Source organism: Acartia tonsa, chromosome 7, assembly GCF_053477335.1.
Source record: "Acartia tonsa isolate MP-2025a chromosome 7, ASM5347733v1, whole genome shotgun sequence".
NCBI classification, from domain to species: Eukaryota; Metazoa; Arthropoda; class Copepoda; order Calanoida; family Acartiidae; genus Acartia; species Acartia tonsa.
In genome coordinates, this window is record NC_137266.1 from 47,789,993 (window position 1) to 47,810,975 (window position 20,983).

At 38.4% G+C, this 20,983-nt stretch overlaps 1 protein-coding gene across 4 annotated transcripts in view; it reads left to right on the plus strand.

Moving 5' to 3' along the window:
• The first annotated feature begins 11,284 nt into the window (after positions 1-11,284).
• Positions 11,285-20,983, plus strand: part of LOC145323878 (uncharacterized) — a 44,360-nt gene continuing 34,661 nt past the window's right edge. For all 4 annotated transcript variants that reach the window (XM_080166463.1, XM_080166465.1, XM_080166464.1 and 1 more), the window contains exon 1: positions 11,285-11,422. In XM_080166463.1, coding sequence (XP_080022589.1) covers positions 11,334-11,422 — 89 coding nt within the window. In that variant the 5' untranslated portion in view covers positions 11,285-11,333. The remainder of the gene's footprint in view (positions 11,423-20,983) is intronic.

Genomic DNA, 20,983 nt, shown 5'->3' on the forward strand with positions numbered 1-20,983 from the left:
AAGTTAAAATATTGTTACACCTACAATTCTAATCTGAAGTCGGAGTGATTTTGTAAGATTGAAAAATCTAAACATGTATTAATTAAGATTCACAAAATTACTTTATTTAAATTTCAAAAAGTCTTTCTATTTAATACACAACACAGCCTAAATACATTTAAAAAACAAACTCTTGGGACTGCACATCATCATCATTTATATTAAATCAATCGATAGATATATTTAATGAATTGTTAACAAAAACTGTATTATTTTCTTAAATTTTGAATTATTGATAATTATAGGATACATGGTAGTAGGATCCCTAGAGAGACCCTTGACTGGACACAAGGAGGGAGGAGCAGTAGGGGGATGCCATAGGGGACTTGGCGCAGGACCATGGAAAAAAAATGGTAGGAGGCAAACCTGACATTGGAGGACGTAAAGGAGACTGCCAAATACACAAGTGCTCTAGTCAAGTCCTTTTGATGCTCGTTGAAGTGAAAAGTTGGATAAGAATAATTATCTATGTGTAAGCTTTTGAAAGGCTAGGTCAGGTTTTGTGTATTTTATAACACAGAATTTATTTATATATTTTTAATACCAGGAAATCATGGAATTTCATATAAATTTGCTTTACATCCGAATATTAACATTTCATATAAAATTTTGGATCTACTGCAGTTAACGGTAAAATATTGCTGGTAACGAATATTGCCAAAAATATATGAATTTTAAAGGCTGCTAGCTGCCAAACGGCTGAATGTACATATCATACCCGCACACCATTTTAAGCGTTATAAGAAGGCCTAAAAATAATCCGGAATAGCCAAGATCCAATGATGCACAGGAAAAGCTTCACTGAAGAAAAAACGCCTAAAATAGGTCTTTTTCGCGCATTTCTCTACACTGCTAGATAATTATGCATTATTGATTTATGGCTATTCTAGATTATTTGTAGGCATTCTTATGCTGCTTAAAGCAGTGTGCGGGCATGATCTGTACGTGTAGACGTTTGGCAGCTAGCAGCCTTTAAACTTCATAAATTTTTGGCAATATTCGTTACCAGCAATATTTTACCGTGAACTGCAGTAGATCCAAAATTTTTAACAAATATTTTCTTTTTATTTTTGTAAATTGGTTAATCTATTGTTGTAACTTTTCAAACTGTTTTAGGCTGGTAAGTCTAGTAACATCCCAGAGACAACCAACTGTACATTATAAAGCATTGCCTTTGTCTGAAAATTTTTTAAAATTCTTGGTAGCTAAGGTTTATCGGTGGAGTGTAAATCAATATGGCGGATGAAAAAAACACGGATTTCATTCAAACATAAAGTAAAAAAATTCTTAGATTTTGTATTATCAAATCTTATTACGTAAAAATTTCATGAATTGAAAATGTTCGTAAATTCCAATCTCCGTTTCACTGGAATTATTTCTGTTTTATATTATATTAAGAAAATCTGGGCCTAAAAAAGGAAAATATTTTGTAAATAAAATGTTTAAATGTCAAGCAAACTTTCAAATAACATAAGTAGAACTTTTGTAGATAATCTCAATTAAAAGCATATTTATCACACAGATAGACTAATGAAATTTCCCAGCTAAAGAGTAGCTGCACTACTAGAATTAAGGGCCCTGCAGCCTCACAAACAGTAATAGCCACATCAACCATCATTTGTGCAGCTTAGCATAACTAATGAGCCGCACTACTTACAAAGCCACAAAGATTCAATTCAGCCTTTCAGTCGAGCGGCTTCCCCAGTCACCAAGTTAGCCTAAACAACAACTGCATTTCAATTGAGTCACCTCTCAGACTAATCTACTATTAGTCGCAGCCATAAATCTTAATTCAGACGCAGTCGCAGCTAACCCCAACGTAAGCAACACTCATCCAAAGCTGTCATCTGCCACCAATTTATATTCAGTAACAACAACGACTAACTTACACTTTACCACAGCTACTATCAACCGCAGCCAACCCCACCGTAAACCGCAATCAACCACTATCAACTGCTACTATCAATTATCTACGAATATAAAAATGTACAATCATAATACTATAACCAGTTTTTTTAGACTGTGCTTCGGCACCTCGGGGATAAAAAAACTGGTTTTAATCTTATAATTGTACATTCTATATCCGCGGAAAGCTGTTTATAATACGATGCTAGAAATTAATTTTATCAATAAACCAAGCAACTTGTATATTATATCGTCTTCCATTAATATTTTCTTTAATAGTTTTCTTATTATAGCTTATTATCAGGGATGTCAAGGTATAAGACAATAGATGACAGCAGCATGATGTACCGCACCATGATGATAAACAAAATTTCCACTTCTATACATACAAATATTATTGGTTGAAAAGTGTGAACACTACTAATTTGGAACAATCAACATGAAAATGAATAATAGGAAGCTGGATTACCTACACCATCCTAAATTATAGAGATATAATTTTTGGGGGTTAGATTGAAATGATGAATTTCTAGCCGTTTGGGACTTTGCTCTAAAAAATGGTTTGATATCCCCTCAATCTCAAATTAGTGATTGTTTTTTTTAAAATCAGTCCTTAACCTCTCTGTAAAACCTAGATTTACCTATCCAGCCGTGTAGAACACAGTAATAGTGTCTGACTCAGTATGACGTAACAAAAAAAATTAGCCAATGAGAGGCCACTATAAATTTTACCATTGGTCAATAACGGCCTCTCATTGGCTATTTTTTTGTTACGTCATAATCAGTCAGACACTATTACTGTGTTCGTAGATCCATCCGTACGTCCGTCTGCATTGTTGAATATTGAATGCGTTGTTACTTTTATATGTTAATTTTTGTATGTCTGCCTAATTGTTGAGATTTGTTTAAATGGATATTGTCATTCTTGTTTATTTAACATATCTATATATCTACTTCTATTGCAACTTTTCAAATGTGTTTTGAAATTAGTTGATAATGTTAGATATTTGTTATTATTGTATCTGTCTATTTCCCTTAGTGATAACAATATAAGGTTATTACCCGTGTATACGTTATCGACTGAACGACAATATATGTGTAAACTGGTACTATCTAGTTTTAAGATATTTGCTAATTTCTTTTCAGAGTTCAATGTCGTAGGAAATTAATTAGGGAATGAATGTAAACTATACGTGGATATTATGACTAGGTAAAAATTGTCGTCAAATTTGTTTCCTATCAATGGTCAGTTCGTTCATCTAGAAGGAGGGGATGGGGTAAAAGGGATGGGATTAAAGGGATAGATGAGGGAAAAGTTAATTTAGCCCGCTGCAAGTTTCACTTTAGTGGAGATCATGAAAATCGTGTATGAGATCCAACTAAAAATATATCCATTCTTCTGGGGTAAACAGGAAGGAGGGGGCGGCATTGGACTTTAAATTATACTGCTACCAAAAGTTTTATTTATATACATTTTCTTAATTTTATATGATATGAGTATTTATGTAGATTAGCTTTAAGTGTAAATAGTGTAAAGAAAAATAGAGAACATTATCCATACAAGCTCAAAAAAGCTACAGTTTATAAAGAAGTTTTTAAAAATGAAGACGAAATGATTCTTAACTACTTATAGATAAGCTACGCATGTTAAAAAAGGTTATTCCCCTAAAGTCAAATTCCACAACAATGCGATTTTTCTTGTAAAATCTGGATGTGAACTAGCGCAATGCTCTGCTACTTTTGGAAGCTGTCATCCTTGGTGTTGCATAACTCTACTACGGGCTAAAAATCCACGTTCTTTACGCTAAAAGTTACGCACTACTACTACAAACAGTGTTCAGAAAATGCGTCAAAGAATCATTTAAAAGCAAAATCAATTGTACATTATTATACACCTAAAATAATAATAGTATCTTTGTATGAAGAATAAGATCTCGGTAATATCAAATTCGAATTTATTTGCATGTTTTTTAGAAAAGCTTGAATAGTGTCTTTGGGTGGTTAATAGTGAGTCCTCTCCCCCAGGCTAGGGACAGAGCAACAAGTCTAAATGACAGAATGGTTTCAACAATTAAACTCATTTTTGCTTACCTCCCCCCCCAAAAAAAAAAAAAATATGGTGGAATATAGGGGGGTAAGAATAATTTATTAGGTCGGTAAACTTAAGTTTTTTCTAGCCTACAGTACTAGCAGCTGCGCCCCTAGCCCCTAGGGACTGGAGAACTTAATCTGTTCGAAATCTTAAGCTATAGTCTAAAGAAACTAAAGTACTATTTATCATAGGATATTTAAACACCTTTGTAGCGATGCAAAAATGTCTATTTAAGTTTAATAGTCTTTTTCCCAAATATAAAAACAACCATTTTAACACAAGCGCCAACTATGAAACAACTACATATAATACGCACAAGTAAAATCTGGTTGAGTTTCTGTGTGTAAATCTTTCTTCCCATTCTTAGTAGTATACAATACTACAATAGTTTCACTCAATTTAGCAAAAATAAACCCAATTTAGGTACTTTTAATAAAAATTGGAAATATTACAACATAAAAGCCTATATTTTACTAAATTTTAATTAAAAAGTATGTATCTTAAAATGAAATTATAAAAAGTAGCTCAGTAATAGCAATTACAAGGAAAACATTTCACAATTAAACACAATGAAAGTTGGATGTTTTGACATATATACTCAAATATTATAGTAACTGTCGAATTGAAAATGCTTTATATAGATACTAGCAATACGTCCCTTGCATCTAAGGCCATGTAGTCGAGGAGGGAAGAACATAGCATAAACCCATCCCAGGACCTATATTAAACTTCCCTAAAATGGAGAACTCAGTGGTAAGAAAAATCATAAAGGAATAACAAAAAAACTTACTGCTTTAGTTAAAGGTTTCATAGTTTTTTCGCTCTATCATTTTTTTTGTATTATTGTATGAATAGCTTTCCATCTATCTTTCCCCCTAGCCCCTCCCTTCTGTATATACCAAAATCTGCTAGAAGATTTCTATGACATAACCAATAGAGCGATAACACCTATGTGTAAAAAAAAGTCAATTTAGTATATTTAAAACAAAAAAAAACTTTATTATACCTATCAAAAAAAAACATTTTTTAGATAATTAAATAATCTGTAAAAGAATTGGTATATATGTATTGGCTGTTTATTACATTAGTCCTCAAAGTTTTATAATAACATTTTCTAATTCATTCGCTTAACAACTTTGGGGACTTAATTGAATTTTGATTATTAGATTGGGGATGTAAATCAATTTATCGACTATTGTCGTATCCCTTTACATTACATTGACACTTTAACTCCTTTATCCCCTATGCTGGCATTCTACTATAACTCTATTACGCAACCATGTATCTATCTACCTACCACTAAAAACCATGCGTACATTTGAAAAATCCGCCGCATTTTAGAGCCGTCATGCAAAGATAGAACATATATTTATATATATTTGTTATGTATTGTATATGTACTTTGAAACGTACTATGTGAAAATCAGATAATATAATGTTATTGTTAGTTATTATTATGACCTAGAATGTGGAACATGTAAAATAGATAAAGTTATTTATTGCAAAATAAAGTAAATAGTGATTATCAAAGTTATAAGTGATTTGTGATTAAATTTAAATCAACAAATTTATGTAGTTATATTTGATGAAAAGGAATATTGTTTAAAAAAAGAAATTTAATTCAGATTTTGTATACTCTTTTATTTAGCATAACTTCTAAATATATGTAAGAAGTGTCTAGCCCTCTGTAATTCTCATTTAACAAAAAACTTCGCATCAAAATTTAAAGGGGTCTTCTCTTTTATTATACTTTTTTTTTAAATAAATGTTTTTTCGTAATCCTGGCGATATAATATCTATAGGTATACCAATATGATTATTTCAATGTTAAACTTTTGTGTTTGTTTACTAACAAGACTAACCCTTATTTTAATATTTTAAAAATGGGTTTCTATATTTCATACTTAAAACTTAAAAGTATATAAAATTTTCATTTCTTCTCGAAATCAATGAAATTTGTCATTTCAAAGTTATATGAAAGTTTAACCTAAATTTAAAGGTTAGATTTGAATAATATTTCAAAAATATGACAACATCCATATGTAGCGAAGCAAAAATAAAATCATTATATACAAACAAATGTTAAGTGGTAATAAAGAGAGAAAGAGAGTGAGTGTAATGATAAATAGAAAATCACGAAACCCTAATAGATAATTATATGCTCATTAGAATTTCTTCCAACATGTTTCTGATTAGGGTCAAATATACATACATTTCAATATATATAGAGTATCTTTACTAAAAATAAAAAGTCAAACTGTAAATAGAGTCATTTATTTTAGATTCTAAATGGTTAGTGGCCAGACACGAAACTAGGCTAGCTATGTTACGCTACAGTTCTATTGTGAAAAATAAAAAATAAATGTTTTTTCGTCATTTATTTGCTGGACTGATTATCTATGAGAATAGCTTAGGCTACTTTTAACGAGGCTAGGTTACCCTCCTCCCCTTTATTAAGCAAATCCTTTTTAGGAGGAGCCACAAGTTTGATAAATATACCAATATATTCATTGATATCTTAAAATTTTAGGGAATAGTCCCTTTCGTAACAACGCCCCTTAAGAAGCGATTCATTGTAGTTTGAAAATTGCTTTTAATAGGTTATTTTAGGTTAGCTTAGGTTATATTGGGTTGGGTGATTGCCCCGCAGGGTTAGACAATTGGCCCCGGAGGGTTAGTCCCCCCCGCAGGGGCTAGAAATAGGAGAAAAGCTACTGTGAAAATAAGGGGCATTGCCACGAAAAGGATTATATTTTATGTTGCACAAACAGATAGGATGCATTTTTAGCCATTTTATTTGATAAAAACAATTTTTTTAAATACAACCTTTTGGGGGAGGGTTGTAATTTTCAGTTCTGTGTTTGAAACTTGTTTTTCAGCCCTGGTTGTTGAGCAAAGTTGATAATCCTTGATAATGTCTCTAACTCCATCCCTGACCAGTGCAAGAAAACAACATAACAAAAAGTTTGGGGGGAAAGGTAAGACTTTTTGCAATTTACTTTGGACATTTTATGACATTTTTATTTTATTTTAAAGTTGGTATGTTTTTCAGCCTATTTTTAAAAAAAATGCACTATTCTAAGACATGAAGATATATTTCGATTTTAGCAATCATTTTCAATTCATTTTGTCTAAAAAAATATAGGTATGAGACATTAGATAACAGCAAATATGATCAAAGATATTAAACATACATTTATATAGAACAATGTCACAAATTATTTTGAATCTTAGGTTTCACCATAAAATACAGATGACAACTGAAAAAGTTTGAAAAAAAAGATTAAAACATTAGTTTTTTTAAAAAGGAGGAGTAGGGAATAATTCTTGGCCTTGTTTGAGTTATGGGGCGGGGCATGGTTTTTATTGAAGGAATTTTTGGATGGTTAGGAAATAGGCGGAGTTTTAGATAGGTGAGTTTGGTTGAAGGCGGAGAAAGAAAAAAACTGGGAGGAGACAAAAAAGTGGGAGGACATTCATTTTCTATTTGATGTTTGGTTTCTAATAACTTGAAACTTAAGTAATATGGATAACACATATTTTCAATAAGAACACAAATATCTCCATATACATATTTACAAAACTTTTAAATGATTTTAAAAAATGTAAAGTTTTCTTAAAGAATAAAAATATTTGCTTAAATCGAACAACAATTTGAGTATATTAAATTAATTTAACATTCATATATTATATTTCACATTTTTCTAGACTTAAAAAAAATGTTCTACTAATTTACCTTTAAATTATACAGATTTTACTTTTATCAAATCTTGATTGATTGTTACAAAACAACCAAACATTCTACCAATAATTTTAATCTACAGATAGGATAATTTTGATATCATAATTACTGTATTACAGATCAAAACAGTACAATAATGTATTATTCATTGTCTAAAACTTACTTTTATATATTTTCTCCATAAAAAGTTTGAGGAAATTTTCCAATTTACACTAAAGGTACTCCTGGTAAATGAAGTGTCTCATTTTCTCTGCCTATTACAGATAGTAGCAAAGCTTCTCAAAAATAAATAATTTAAAAGCAGTTTTATCAAGTCAAAAAAAAAGAATATGTTTAACAAATTGCAAGTTATCAATAAGTTATACAATTGTATTGGGTTACTTCTGTTTTTGAATTCTTCTTTAATCTTTACCATTTCTTGCTGATTTAGACCAATCAGAACTTTTTTGAACAAATTTTTCGGTCCTGCTTTTAGATAAAATGATTTACTTTTTCTAAAAAGATATACGAAATAAAAAACCTTTTTGGTCTTAACTTCTTGAAAAAATTTACATGCAAAGTATTAATTTTTAGGTTAACTTGTAACTATTATTTGATATAAATATTAGATAAGGTAGAAAACAAACTAAATTGAAATTAGGAAAATCATACCATATGAATACATTTTCCCATATTACTAACTATTTTGCGGCAGGTTATTGGTTAAGGTTAATGCAATTTGAAATAAGAGTAAAAACCATACCAAGTTCGAAATAGAAAACATATCAATAGGTTGATATATTCCGTTTTGGTAAGTTGCAGTACAGGATGATTGTTAAGAATATATCCTTATGCTGTCAAAAAAGTAAACTAATAGTTATGGGATGTTTCCGTCCTTAATGAATCAACCTTGTTAATTTTCTGTCTATACATTCTACATAAATGTTTCAGCATTCAAAATTTATGGTGAAAATAAATTTTTTATTTTATATTTCCTTTTCCCTATCAATAATCTTTTGATTGTGTAGAAATCGGGGCATTTTCTACTCTTATATAATCTTTTGAGATGAAGATTAAAATACATAAAGATACTACAATAAAAGTACAATATTGGTGCAAAATTCTGATAAAGATTCACTAAAGGAATTATTACAACATAAATTACATTTTCATAAAAAGCTGATTATTTAGAATTAAATTTCCAGTAAGGCATTGAAACCGATTAATATCCCCTGGATTAGAACTAGTTCTCAGCCATAATGAAAACCATATATTGCATCATGTTAAAGTCAATTTTATATCTATTTAAGCTGTCTATAGCACGATGCAATAAAGAACTATAATCAAATTTACTTAATGGGGAAATGGGATGTGGATTAATGCAAAGTAAGCAAAGTAAGATATCTTCAAATTAAAAAAAAACTACTATCTAGCAGTTAGACTTTTGAAAACTTCTCTTTATCCATAAAAAAAAATATTTTATTTCTATTTTAAGATTAATCTTTAAATGTTAAGGTTATACTATTTGAAATGCAATATTGTCATTATTGATTATCTTTTGCATGAAACTGCAATAACTCTTATATTGTGTGTGTGTATGTTAGTTTGTATGTGATGAGCCATAAATTTCATATTTCTATTACCTTTCATGGCTTAACTAAACTTAGTTTAGTTAAAACTAAGATATTTAGTTTAAACACTTCCCAAAAATATTACTAAACTTCCTTTTAAATTGTGAAACTATCACCTCAGCTGTTTTAAGACATACATGCATATTCATACAAATTGATACTATATAGAATACTACGCCTCAAGTTTTGTATTCTGAGCAGTAGGGAGGGGGCAGAAAAAAGTCAAAAAAATCTCAAGACTCAAAATCTAAAAACTAAAAAAAGAATAGCTGAAAATCATCTCTGGAACTATGTCAAACTTTTCTAAAATGGGGAAACCAATCAGTTAAGTAGTTATTGAAATCTTAAGCTTCAGAAAATAAATGACTAAAAACTTTAGAAATAATTATAAAAACAGTTTAGTATCAACCAAAAACCAAAAGTCTTCACTATACTGGGATTTAAAATCAAATATCGTCTTCAAGTGTTTTGTACTTTTACATCTTTCTGCTAACTTTGAAAATAGATAAATCAAAGAAAACTATACAAAAATGTAATTTTATTTTAAAAATATTCTTTTTTATTAATGATTTTCATAACTTTTAAAATCAAATACAATTTAAAACTATTTCCATGTATTTTTGATCTTAACATAACGTTTGTCTACCAGCCTCTAGTATTCTTGTGATCAGCTGATATTTAGCTGTGTGCTTTTTAATTCTGTATTTTTATGTATAGTAGTATAGTGTGAGTGTTTTCCTTTCTTTTATTTAGTAGAAAACTGTCAGTGCTATTATGTACTTATGCGTATAGGTTTATTAGATCATTTTAAGTGAAAATAAAATGATTTTAATAATTAATTATTGCCTTTTACGAACTTAATTTTTATTAAAATTGATTTTAAGCATATAAGATATTAATGCCAATGAATTATAGTCTAGGAATTTAAATATGTTTTTTTTTATTTTGACCTGTTTCTAATGTTGTAAGGAATTTGATTTTACGGTCGTGACAAGCCTTCATTTAAGGATATGTACATCAGCTCGCCTCACAAAAAATATAGATATACCTATTCTTACCTTAATAACTTTATCCTGCATATTGGTGTGCTGTCTGTTATATAGATTTAACTACTTTAGATGGGAGGTATTTGTTTCAACCTTGTACTTATTTTCCAGTATTGCTTCAAAACCGATTAATATTCGCTGGATTAGAATGGGTTCTAATCCATACTGAAAAGTCATGTATTGAGTCGTTTTATTGACAACTTTCTACGAATATTAATATACAAATCATAAAACTAATATTAGTTTAGTTATCACTGGCCTCCGGCACCTCGAGGCTAACAAAATTTATTTTAATCTTATAATTTTTCATTTTAATATCCGTGGAAAGTCGCCTACAATACGATGCGTTAAATACATTTTCCAACTATTTAACAATATTTCTGCCCGATTTCTACATTAAATTCCAAAAATACGTAAACTTGAAATTTAATATTGGATACCTAAAAATAGTTAAATTAAAATCTAAATCAACAGCATAGAAAACATTAAGAACAATTTGAATTACAAACCTAGATGTGTATTTGATATAAACATTTTTAATTCTTAAATCATAAAACTTTACAAAAGGCAATGATATTTTTTTAATACTTTTTGACAAAATTTTTGTATTTGATAATCAACGCTTGTTATTGTAGAAATTATTACTGCTTCATGCCAATTTTAATTGTATAACATTTAGTCGACATACACCATTCAAATTGTAGGTAAATACATTAACATATTAGTAATATTTGAGTGTTAACATCGAATTTTGGCCTGCTATTAGAATTACATAATAAAACTCGAAAGGAGAAAATCTACCAATTTTAATTTTAGAAATCTTCCAAACGATTTTTAAAAGTTTTACTAACAACTAATAAAATAAACATAAAGTTAATGCAAGTGAGAAAACATCCAAAATGTTCCAGACAACAATGTCGAGTTTGATCAGCAATAGCATTATGAATGGTCATTTTAGCCAGGCTGCCATTATTGGCGTAGCCATCAGGTATTAGTAAAAATAAAATAAATATTATATTTATACTTTAATTGTATGCTTATTGTATATATAACTAAGGGACATTGGGCTGTTTATTACGCTAGCCCCCAAAGTTTTATAATAACGTTATCTTATTCGTTGGCTTAACAACTTTAGGGACTTTATATGTGATTTTGATTAGTTGTTTCTTTAATTTGAGTGTCCAAACGTTTCAACCACTAATTGTTATGTACAAAAGGTGTATCATCATTTTGGATATACATTGATATATCGGCCATTGCCTTATCCTTCTTAGACCCTTGTATAACCTTTAAATCATCTAACTTATCATTATCAATTATTAGTGTATTTTCTAAAATATACATTTGTAGCGAACAAGGATGACAACATCCTTTTAAGTAGATATTAGTAATATTATTGTGTAAAGATAGATGCTTGGTTTTTTAATCGTCTACTCTACTCTACTCGGGGGGGGGGGGGGGGGGGGAGACAATGTACTGCAACATACCCAAAGTTTTATAGCTATGTCTTCTTATTCGTTTAATGAAACCTGTGGGCACCTTTTAAATTTTGAACTTTTCAACTAATAATAGTTATCTTTAGAAGGGGTAATTTTGTTTATCATTATTTAGGATGTATATAAATTTATCGTCCATTGTATCATCTCTCAATATCTCTAGTATTTCCATATTTTTTATACTTCTATGCTCGCTACTTATGGATGTTGTCACCCTTGTTATTAAATTGACTTACAAAGTGAAATTCAAAACTTTGATGAAAGGGTTTTAAGAGAAATCAACTGAAATACATTTTTATAATAAATATGTTTTTTTATACATTCAATGAAGTTTTTCAGTGTATAATTATCCATTTATAAAGCAATTATCGATAACTTTTACAATTAACGTTATATGAAAAATACTCGCAAAAAGTACCCTACAGAGCACTCATAACTCCCCCCCCCCCCTATTTTGAAATGAATTGAAAATAAGGAAATGCGGTTGTTTTTTTATATTTATTACTTTTGGTTAGGTTAGGTAATAAATCTATAAATATAGATGTATAACCAGACATCCTAACTGGATCCCCCTGTCGGGTACCCGTTTCGTCTGCTAGCAAATTGCTTTCTGCTCTTTTATAGAGACTTGGCTGTGTTAATATTCCTGACGCTATTGGTTCATTTAAAAGAACCAATTGAAAGTCGGCTCAGGATCCTCGGTGTGGAGACATACAGTTGATTTACTTCTTCTTCTCTATTTTTTTACTCAAATTGTTAAGTTATATTGATAACCTTTAAAAAAATGCCTTAAATTATAATATTTGTGCTTTTTGAAAAAATGTACTATAAACAAACGTTTAGTATTTTTAAATTCTATTAATTATTATATGTGATAACACATCATTGGGGATGTAGGGAGAGAATAATGAATAACAATTATTTTTGCAAACAATTATCTTGTGTGCAAGCTGTCTTTTGGTATCTTTTATACTTAATAGAGGGTTGAAAGTCGAGTAGATTTTACCACTATTGATTTTACCTTCCCTGCAATTCATGCATGTTTACAACAGGGAGGAAAATGACATTGGGATGTTTATTATCTGGTAAGCCGAGCGTTCTCGGCCCACGGGGTAACGAGTTCGGATTCAACGAGCCCTAGCCTTTAATTATTCTACCAAACAAACAAGCAGGATTCAATCATACAGAAATTATATATTTAAACTGAATAATATTTACAAGTTATGTTTACTATATATATACAACAGATTATAACAATGGTTAGGTTTGAAGGGGGTGTGGGACGCTAGGGCTTAGCTCCCGGCGGTAGACAGGCTGTGGGGGCAGCGGTGGTAAAAGGGGAGGCAACGCCTCCCGGTTATATAAGCGCGTGAGGGACGCGTGATAGTTGCATGTTTGAGTCCCCTCCCCACATTTAGGCAGGCCAGTTTGACCGCTGGGTTGCGGGGTCAACAGCGGTCATGAGATAGATGGTGATATAATAAGATTAGTGCAGGGGGTTTGTTATCATAAGTCACAGCGAAGCAACTCTGTAAACGGCCTGTCCGTCTGGGTGTCGTATTACCACAACCTCCCCTTCAAGGGTTGCGTGGCTCCTGAGCCACCAGGCCTTGAACCTGGGGATACGACAGCCTATGCCTGCGCAGGACAGGCAGTTCTTGGGGCACAGCTCGATGGAGGACAGCTCGGGCTACACAGGCTCCCTGGGACACTCGTTGCTCGGTCTGACTGTGGTTGGTTATCAGCATTGTCAGCTCCTGGTTGGCTTCTAGGCGTGGGTTGGCGACGGCCAAGCCCCGCCGCTGGAAATTTTGCCTCGTCTGCAGGATTAGCTCTGCCTCGGCTGGTAACTGGACACGGAGGCCTAGGCAGACTCTGGTGGTTCCTAAGGGGGGAATGACGATGGCAAAGGGCGCATAGAACTCCATGGGGGCGCCTGCTTGATTCAGGTTGCTTGGTCTCCTAGCTCCTACCCGGATGGGGATGGCTGTCATCAACAGGGGGCACATGGCTTCAGCTTCGTCTTCTGGGGCGGCCTCTTCCATCGCAGTGGCTGGTTCTTCTCCTACAGGCTCGCTGCTGGCTGGCAGGTTCTCCATGTCCGCGTCAGGATTCCAGATGGCATCTCTGGGTGGCTCTGGAGCGGGCGGCGGCGGCGGTGGTTCGTTGGGCTGCTCCTGCAGGTTCTCCTCTACTGGGTCACGATCCTGGCCGCTAGGCTGTGGGGCGGCTGCGGCTGGCTGGTGCACTGGGAGTTGTCCTGGGTCGCTAGCTGCGGGCGCCGCCGCTCCAACTGGCAGCTCGGTGGCATCCTCGTCGCCGTCCATATCAACTTGGATGTCTGCTGGGATCTGGTGGGCAGTCACATCTCCAGTGTATTTGCGCAGTCGGCCTACATGCGCGGTAACTTCTGAGATCCTGGCTACTGGAGAGGCAGGTTTGATGACATAATGGACTTCTGTAGCTTTCCTCACTACTTTCCAGGGGCCAGTCCATCTCTTGGTAATCTTGGCTGCCTTCCCTGGCACCAGGCGGGGGGCCAGGTACCAGACCAAGTCTCCAACCTCATACTTGGCCGTGCCTTCGTAAGCTGCCGCGCTCCTCCGGATGGCTCCCTCCTCCTTCTGCTGGATGGCATCATACACTGCATAGTAGCGCTGCAAGAGAGCTTGGACGTTGGCTGGAACTGAAGCATATTCGGTCTCTGGCAGCCGCAGTACCATGTCCACCGGAAGTTTGGCCTCTCTCCCAAAGAAGGCCAGGAACGGAGTCACGCCAGTGGATCTGCAGGCCTTGGTGTTGTATGCGAAGGCGATGGCCGGCAGGTGGGGCTCCCAGTTGTTATCGTCTCTGTCTAGGAACAGGCGCATGCCTGTGTTGAGTGTCCTATGAAACCTCTCCACTCGGTTGGACTGCGGGTTGTAGGGTGGTGGATGTGTCAGGCCAATCTCAAGTCTGGAGGCCAGTTCCTGGAATACCTGGCCGGTAAATTCCATTCCATTGTCGGAATGGATCTTCAGGGGGCATCCGAAGGTGGCCAGGTGGCGGTGCAACAGGGCTTCAGCCACCGTGAGAGTGCGCTTGTTGGGGATGGCGTAGAGGCTGACAAACCGGCTGAACCCATCTTGGCAGGTGAGGATGTAGCGGTTCCCAGCTGGGGTCTCTGGCAGTGGCCCCACCAGGTCGATGAATAGGACTTGCTGTGGATACCCCTGGCGGGAGGGCACGTGGATCCCCTGCTTCAGTCTCTCCTTGGTAACCTTCTGGACACACTCAGGGCAAGTTTGGACCATCAGACGGATGTCACGGGCCAGGTTGGGCCACCAGAAGTGCATGGCAACGCGGGCGATAGTCGCGTCCATCCCAAAGTGCCCAGCCATGGGGGTCCCATGGGCTAGAAAGAACGCGTCCTGCTGGAGGGCCGAAGGCAGCAGGTATCTTGTCCTCTCCCCTGTCAGAGTCTGGTCAGTGGTGGTGAGGCAGCCATGCTCGTCAAGCCCCAGGGCTGGGAAGCGGCTGGCATACTGCTGCTCGTCTCGTTCCTTGCCACGCAGCTCAGCCTTAGTTGGGGCTTTGCCATCAGCCACCCATTGGCGGACACGGAGCAGAAGGGGGTCCTGTGTCTGGGCCTCCAATACTCTAGCTGGATCCAGTCGGGCGGCAGGGGGCCGGCTAGCTGCGGACTCCCCTAGCTGGCAAAGGGTGTGGATATACTCAGCCTGCTCTGCTAATTCTTCGGCGCTAGCCGTTGGCATGTTGGCATCTTCCCGGCGGCTGAGGACGTCGGCGTTGGTATTCTGGGTGCCAGGCCTGTGGCAGACGGTAAAGTCTAAGGCCGCTAGCTCCTCCTGCCAGCGGGCCACCATCCCTGTGGATGTGTTCAGTGATTTCATCTGTAGCAAGGCTGAGGAATCAGTGTTGATCTGGAAGCTGCGGTAGGACAAGATGCCGTGGAACTTTCGGATCCCATACATAATGGCGGCCATCTCTCCCTTCCAGGACGGGTAGCGCGTCTCAGGGTCGGTTGTCTTGCGCCCCACGGCGGCAATCAGCCTCTCCTTGCCATCTTGACATTGACTCAGTATGGCAGAGATGGCGCGGCTGCTGAAGTCTGTGGTGAGCTGGAACACCGCTGGCAAATCAAACCTGGGCGGCGCTCGGATGGGGGCCTTGCGGAACTTGTCCTTGAGTTGCAGCAGCTGGGCTTCCATCTCAGGCGTCCAGGTTAGGGTCTTGGCCGTCTTCTGCCGATTCATCTCGTAGGTGAGGTCTGCATACTCTGGGATGAACAGGCGGTAGTATCCAAAGAACCCCAGCAGCGCCAGCAAATCCTTGGGGGTGCTGGGGGCTGGCCAGTCCAGGATACGGTCAATATAGTCCTCCTGCATGGCTATCCCCTCACGGCTGAGGGTGTGGCCCAGATAATCCACCTTGGATCGGAACAGCTTGGTCTTGGCTGGCTTTAGGCGGATCCCTCCCCTGCGGTGGGCTTCCAAGACCTCTCGGAGCCTGGCCAGGTGGGCCCAGGTATCCTGGTGGAAGGTCAGGACGTCGTCAAGGTATGACTGGAGGTTGGCTGTGCCTAGTGGGTTTAGGACCCCTGCAATAAACCTGGAATAGACAGACGGTGCCGTAGCCAGGCCAAAGGGCATCCTTTTCCATTGATACAAGCCCCTGGGGGTGGTGAAGGCGGTGCAGGGCCGGCTGTCCTCGGACACACGGATGGTGTAGTATGCGGCCACCGCGTCTAAAGCACTGTAGACACGGTGCCCGCCAGCTCGTTCTACCAACTGCTGGATCCTAGGCAGGGGGTAGCTGTCCAGTTCCAGGCACTTGTTGAGGGCTCTGTAGTCGACGGCCCAGCGGGTGCTCCCGTCCTTCTTCTTGATGGGCACCAGGGGGCTGCTCCAGGCGGAGTCTGACGGCTCTATAACTCCCTCCTGTAGCCAGGTGTCCAGTTGTTTCTCCAGTTCAGCCTCTTGCCGCGGGTTCAGATCCCTAAATCTCTGGCGGATCGGCTGGGTCCCTGGCTTGAGGCGCAGCTGCAACTCAACCACATCTGTGCAGCCGGGGGTAGAATTGGAGAAGACGTCTCTGTATTCTGACAACATAGTCCAGACCTCCTTCTTGAGCAAGGGGTCCTTGCGTAGGAACTCATTGTCTTCCATCTCCAGGGCCTCCCACAACTCCTGCATTTCTGGAGGCTCAGCAGGTTCTTGGAACGAGTGGAGACGCGGGGGAGGCGTATCAGAGACCTCTAGAATGTCAGGTTTGACCAGCTCCCCAGCCACTGGGAGGCCAGCATCCAGCAAGAGGGGCATCTCCCCTTCATTTACCACCAGTACTCTAAACACAGTGGCGGAGCCAGGCCTGTGGGCATACAGGCCCTCTGGGATAACAAGATCCTCCCCAAACCTCTGTTCTGGGGCAGCTAGTTGGATGGCATCCTTGGTGCGATGGCCTACTAGCTCAACAGGGACCGCCATGACCCCGCGGCCAGGCAGGACCACCCGCTTGGCTGTGCGGAGCTGGGGTGGCTGGCCATCAGTTGGGGTGACAGCGCTTAGCCTATACGTGGCTGGTGCGGGGTCAGCGTTGGCTCCGGGACCCACCGGCCGCGACTTGACGGGCTCGGCTTCTGGAGGGGCTGACGTGTCGGAGCCAGGTGTGGCTCCGAGGGCGTCCGGCCACGATTTGACGGGCTCGGCGCTGGGAGAGGCCAAAGTGCTGGGTCCAGCCTTGGCTCCGTGGGCGTCCGGCCGCGACTTGACGGGCTCGGCGCTCGGAAAGGCTGAGGTAGCGGAGCCATGCATGGTTCCGGAGGCAGCCGGCCACGACTTGACGGGCACGGCGCCGGGAGAGGCTGAGGCCTGAGAGTTGAGTGTGGCTCCGGGTACATCAGACCGCGACTTGACGGGTCTAGACTCGGGCTTGGCTGGTGGACTGGCTGGAGGTCCCAGGTAGAGGGGGCCAGGTGGACACGGCTGGCCGTTGATAAAGGTATCGGCGGAGAAGATTGGTTCTGGAGGGCTGGCAATCTCAGGGAACGTTGTTGGCAGGCTCTCCCTCGGCACCTTGGGCACTGGGGGCAACCCCATGGCTAGCAGGTTAGCTCCCTTGTGTGCGTTGAGCTCTGCGTCCACCCAGTGTGTGCCTTTCTCAACCACACGCGGCTGCTCAGGCAGGGGGCCTGGCAGAGGCCCCTCATAACTTAGCTCTCTCTCGGCTGTCTCCCGGTCAATGGGGACGCCACGGAGTGGGATAAACTCCCCACGCACCCACAAGCAAGGTGGTTGCATGTCGAAACAGAGCCTAGTTCCGAACTCCTTGAGAAAATACCCTCCTAGGTTCAGAGGGTGTGAGAGGTTTCGGACCACAGTCACGTGGTATAGATGGAGTATAAGGGTGTGTGAGACTGCCATATATAACTCTTTTAATTTTCCTATTACCTGGAGGGGCTGGCCTTCCTCGTTAGCAGTCAGGATTTGGGTGTTGTCCGGAATCAACATGCGTTGTACGCCCATCGCGTGCATGAGGTGCTCAGAAATTACAGCAGACCCTGGTACACAGTTGCCAGAATCGATCATGGCATCAACCTGTACATGCTGGGCAGGGTCAGGAGTAGGGAACCTCACCCTGACATGGCAGGGGAAGTGGAGGTCCTGCCCTTGAGACAAGGGGGCCTCTCGTTCGGCTGGGGTTGGCAGAAACTTTGGTGGTGGCCGAACCGCAGCTATGGTGGTATCGCTTACCATGGTGGCTTAGACTGTAGCTTCGAATCACTAGAGCTTATTAATTATCACTGGGTCAACAATTTTATATTTATTTTTATCACTTGGTTGACATTTATACACACTTATGTGTTGTTATCACTAGGAGCTCTAGGTGTGATTCTGGAAGCACTGGCAGCAGGGAATGTCCGTCCTGCAAGGTTCAGAGGGGTGACGGCGGTAGGGAATGACCCGTCCTACAGCGCCGCTGGTTCGAATCCCGAAAATGGCGGCAGGGAATGGCCCGTCCTGCAGCGCCTCGGGTTCGAATCCTGGGAGGCAGCGGCAGGGAATGTCCCGTCCTGCCGTGCCTGTGGCTCAAAATCTGCTATCCGTCGCAGTGGTAGGGCTTACTTGTGTGCTGAAGCTTCGCAGCCACACATTGCCTTCTTAGGGAGACCAGCACCCAGCTGTCTGTCTCGTAGGTTTGGCCTGGGTGTCCTGGGGCTTGTCCCAGCTACACTTGCCAATTTAGACTCAGTTCTGTAGCCGTCTGAGCTAAATTATCCGATTGCCGTGATTATAACAATGGTTAGGTTTGAAGGGGGTGTGGGACGCTAGGGCTTAGCTCCCGGCGGTAGACAGGCTGTGGGGGCAGCGGTGGTAAAAGGGGAGGCAACGCCTCCCGGTTATATAAGCGCGTGAGGGACGCGTGATAGTTGCATGTTTGAGTCCCCTCCCCACATTTAGGCAGGCCAGTTTGACCACTGGGTTGCGGGGTCAACAGCGGTCATGAGATAGATGGTGATATAATAAGATTAGTGCAGGGGGTTTGTTATCATAAGTCACAGCGAAGCAACTCTGTAAACGGCCTGTCCGTCTGGGTGTCGTATTACCACAATTACACTAGTCCCGAAAGTTTTATGATATCTTTTCCATTTTCGTTTGCTACACAACCTTGGGGGCTTTTTTTGAATTTTGATTGTTTGGTTTATAATGTTGAGTGTTCAAGCGTTTCAAACACTAATTGTAATCTAGTTGTGGGTTATTTTGTGTATCATGATTGGTGGTGTACATAAATTAATCGGCCATTGTTTTATACCTACTGTTCCCTGTGTTTACAATCTTTTAGAACATGCGTAATAATCCAGTAATCTCTTGTATTTTTGCGTAAAAATATTTCTAAGAACATGTAATTACCTATAGCAGTTAAAACTAGTAATCAAATAAAAGGAAATCATAAAAATCTAAATTTTCAAAATAAATGATAAAAATTATCAAAGTAAAAAATCGAAAGTTATGTCTAGCATTTAAAATTTTCTTCTTTCTTGTTTTTGTTTTTGCTGATGAGCTAGAGTTACCATTAACAGAAAATTATTTTATATTTGAATAGATATGTATCTTTTCTTCCCTGAATTTGCAAAGTACATTGAAAATTAAACATTGATGCGTTTGCAGATTTTGCTATAAAATCCCATAATTTGTTAGCGATCAACCCACTTAATTAAACATTCATCTTAACCCTGCAAGGTCTATTATAAACACTACATTAAAGACGTTTGTGCCCCTCAGAGAATTAAAAAAGGGCGGGGGTCAAAAGGCGCTCCAATAAAAGTTTTAAGGATTTTGTTTAAATTTTTGTTATCTCTTTCTACATATATTTAAGAAAATGCATTAAGAGTAAATATTTTGAAGTACTTTGGCTTAAAAGTATTTAGCTACTACTCACCCTATCCTCTAGGGGCTATATACTCGAACAGGCAGATAGGGGCTAGAATTTAAACCATCTTAAGACTTAAAGCTGAAAATATAATTGCCAAAAACCATTACTGGATCTATGTGATGATTTCCTCAAAGGGAGAAAGCAATCAGTTCAGTAGTTATTGAGAACAAAAACCCTTACTACTTTATATAATAGGAGGAAGTAAAGATTGACAGCTGTATAATTATTTTTTCTTTCATATTCTTTCATGTTAATCTAAAACTGAATCTTTAACAATGATGACTAATTCATTCTATCGATTAGGTATAATTCAAGTATTTATTTCTTCCTTATTTTGTACACTCAATTATTAACCTGTCTTATTGGGGTTTAATAACCTATAACTAAGGAAATAGTTTAAATTCATAAAGCTGCATTTTACATTTTTAAAATATTATGCAATTATACATAACAAAAATGTAAAGATTGGGATAAAGATTCCTTGGAAAAGTTTTTTTTTATAATTATTAGGATTTAGTAGCTTTTATCATTTTTAAGGCAAAAATATTGCAAAATATTTTTCCTTATTAAGAATACTACATAATAAAAAATCTTAGGGTATAGTCCTCTTCGTGACAACG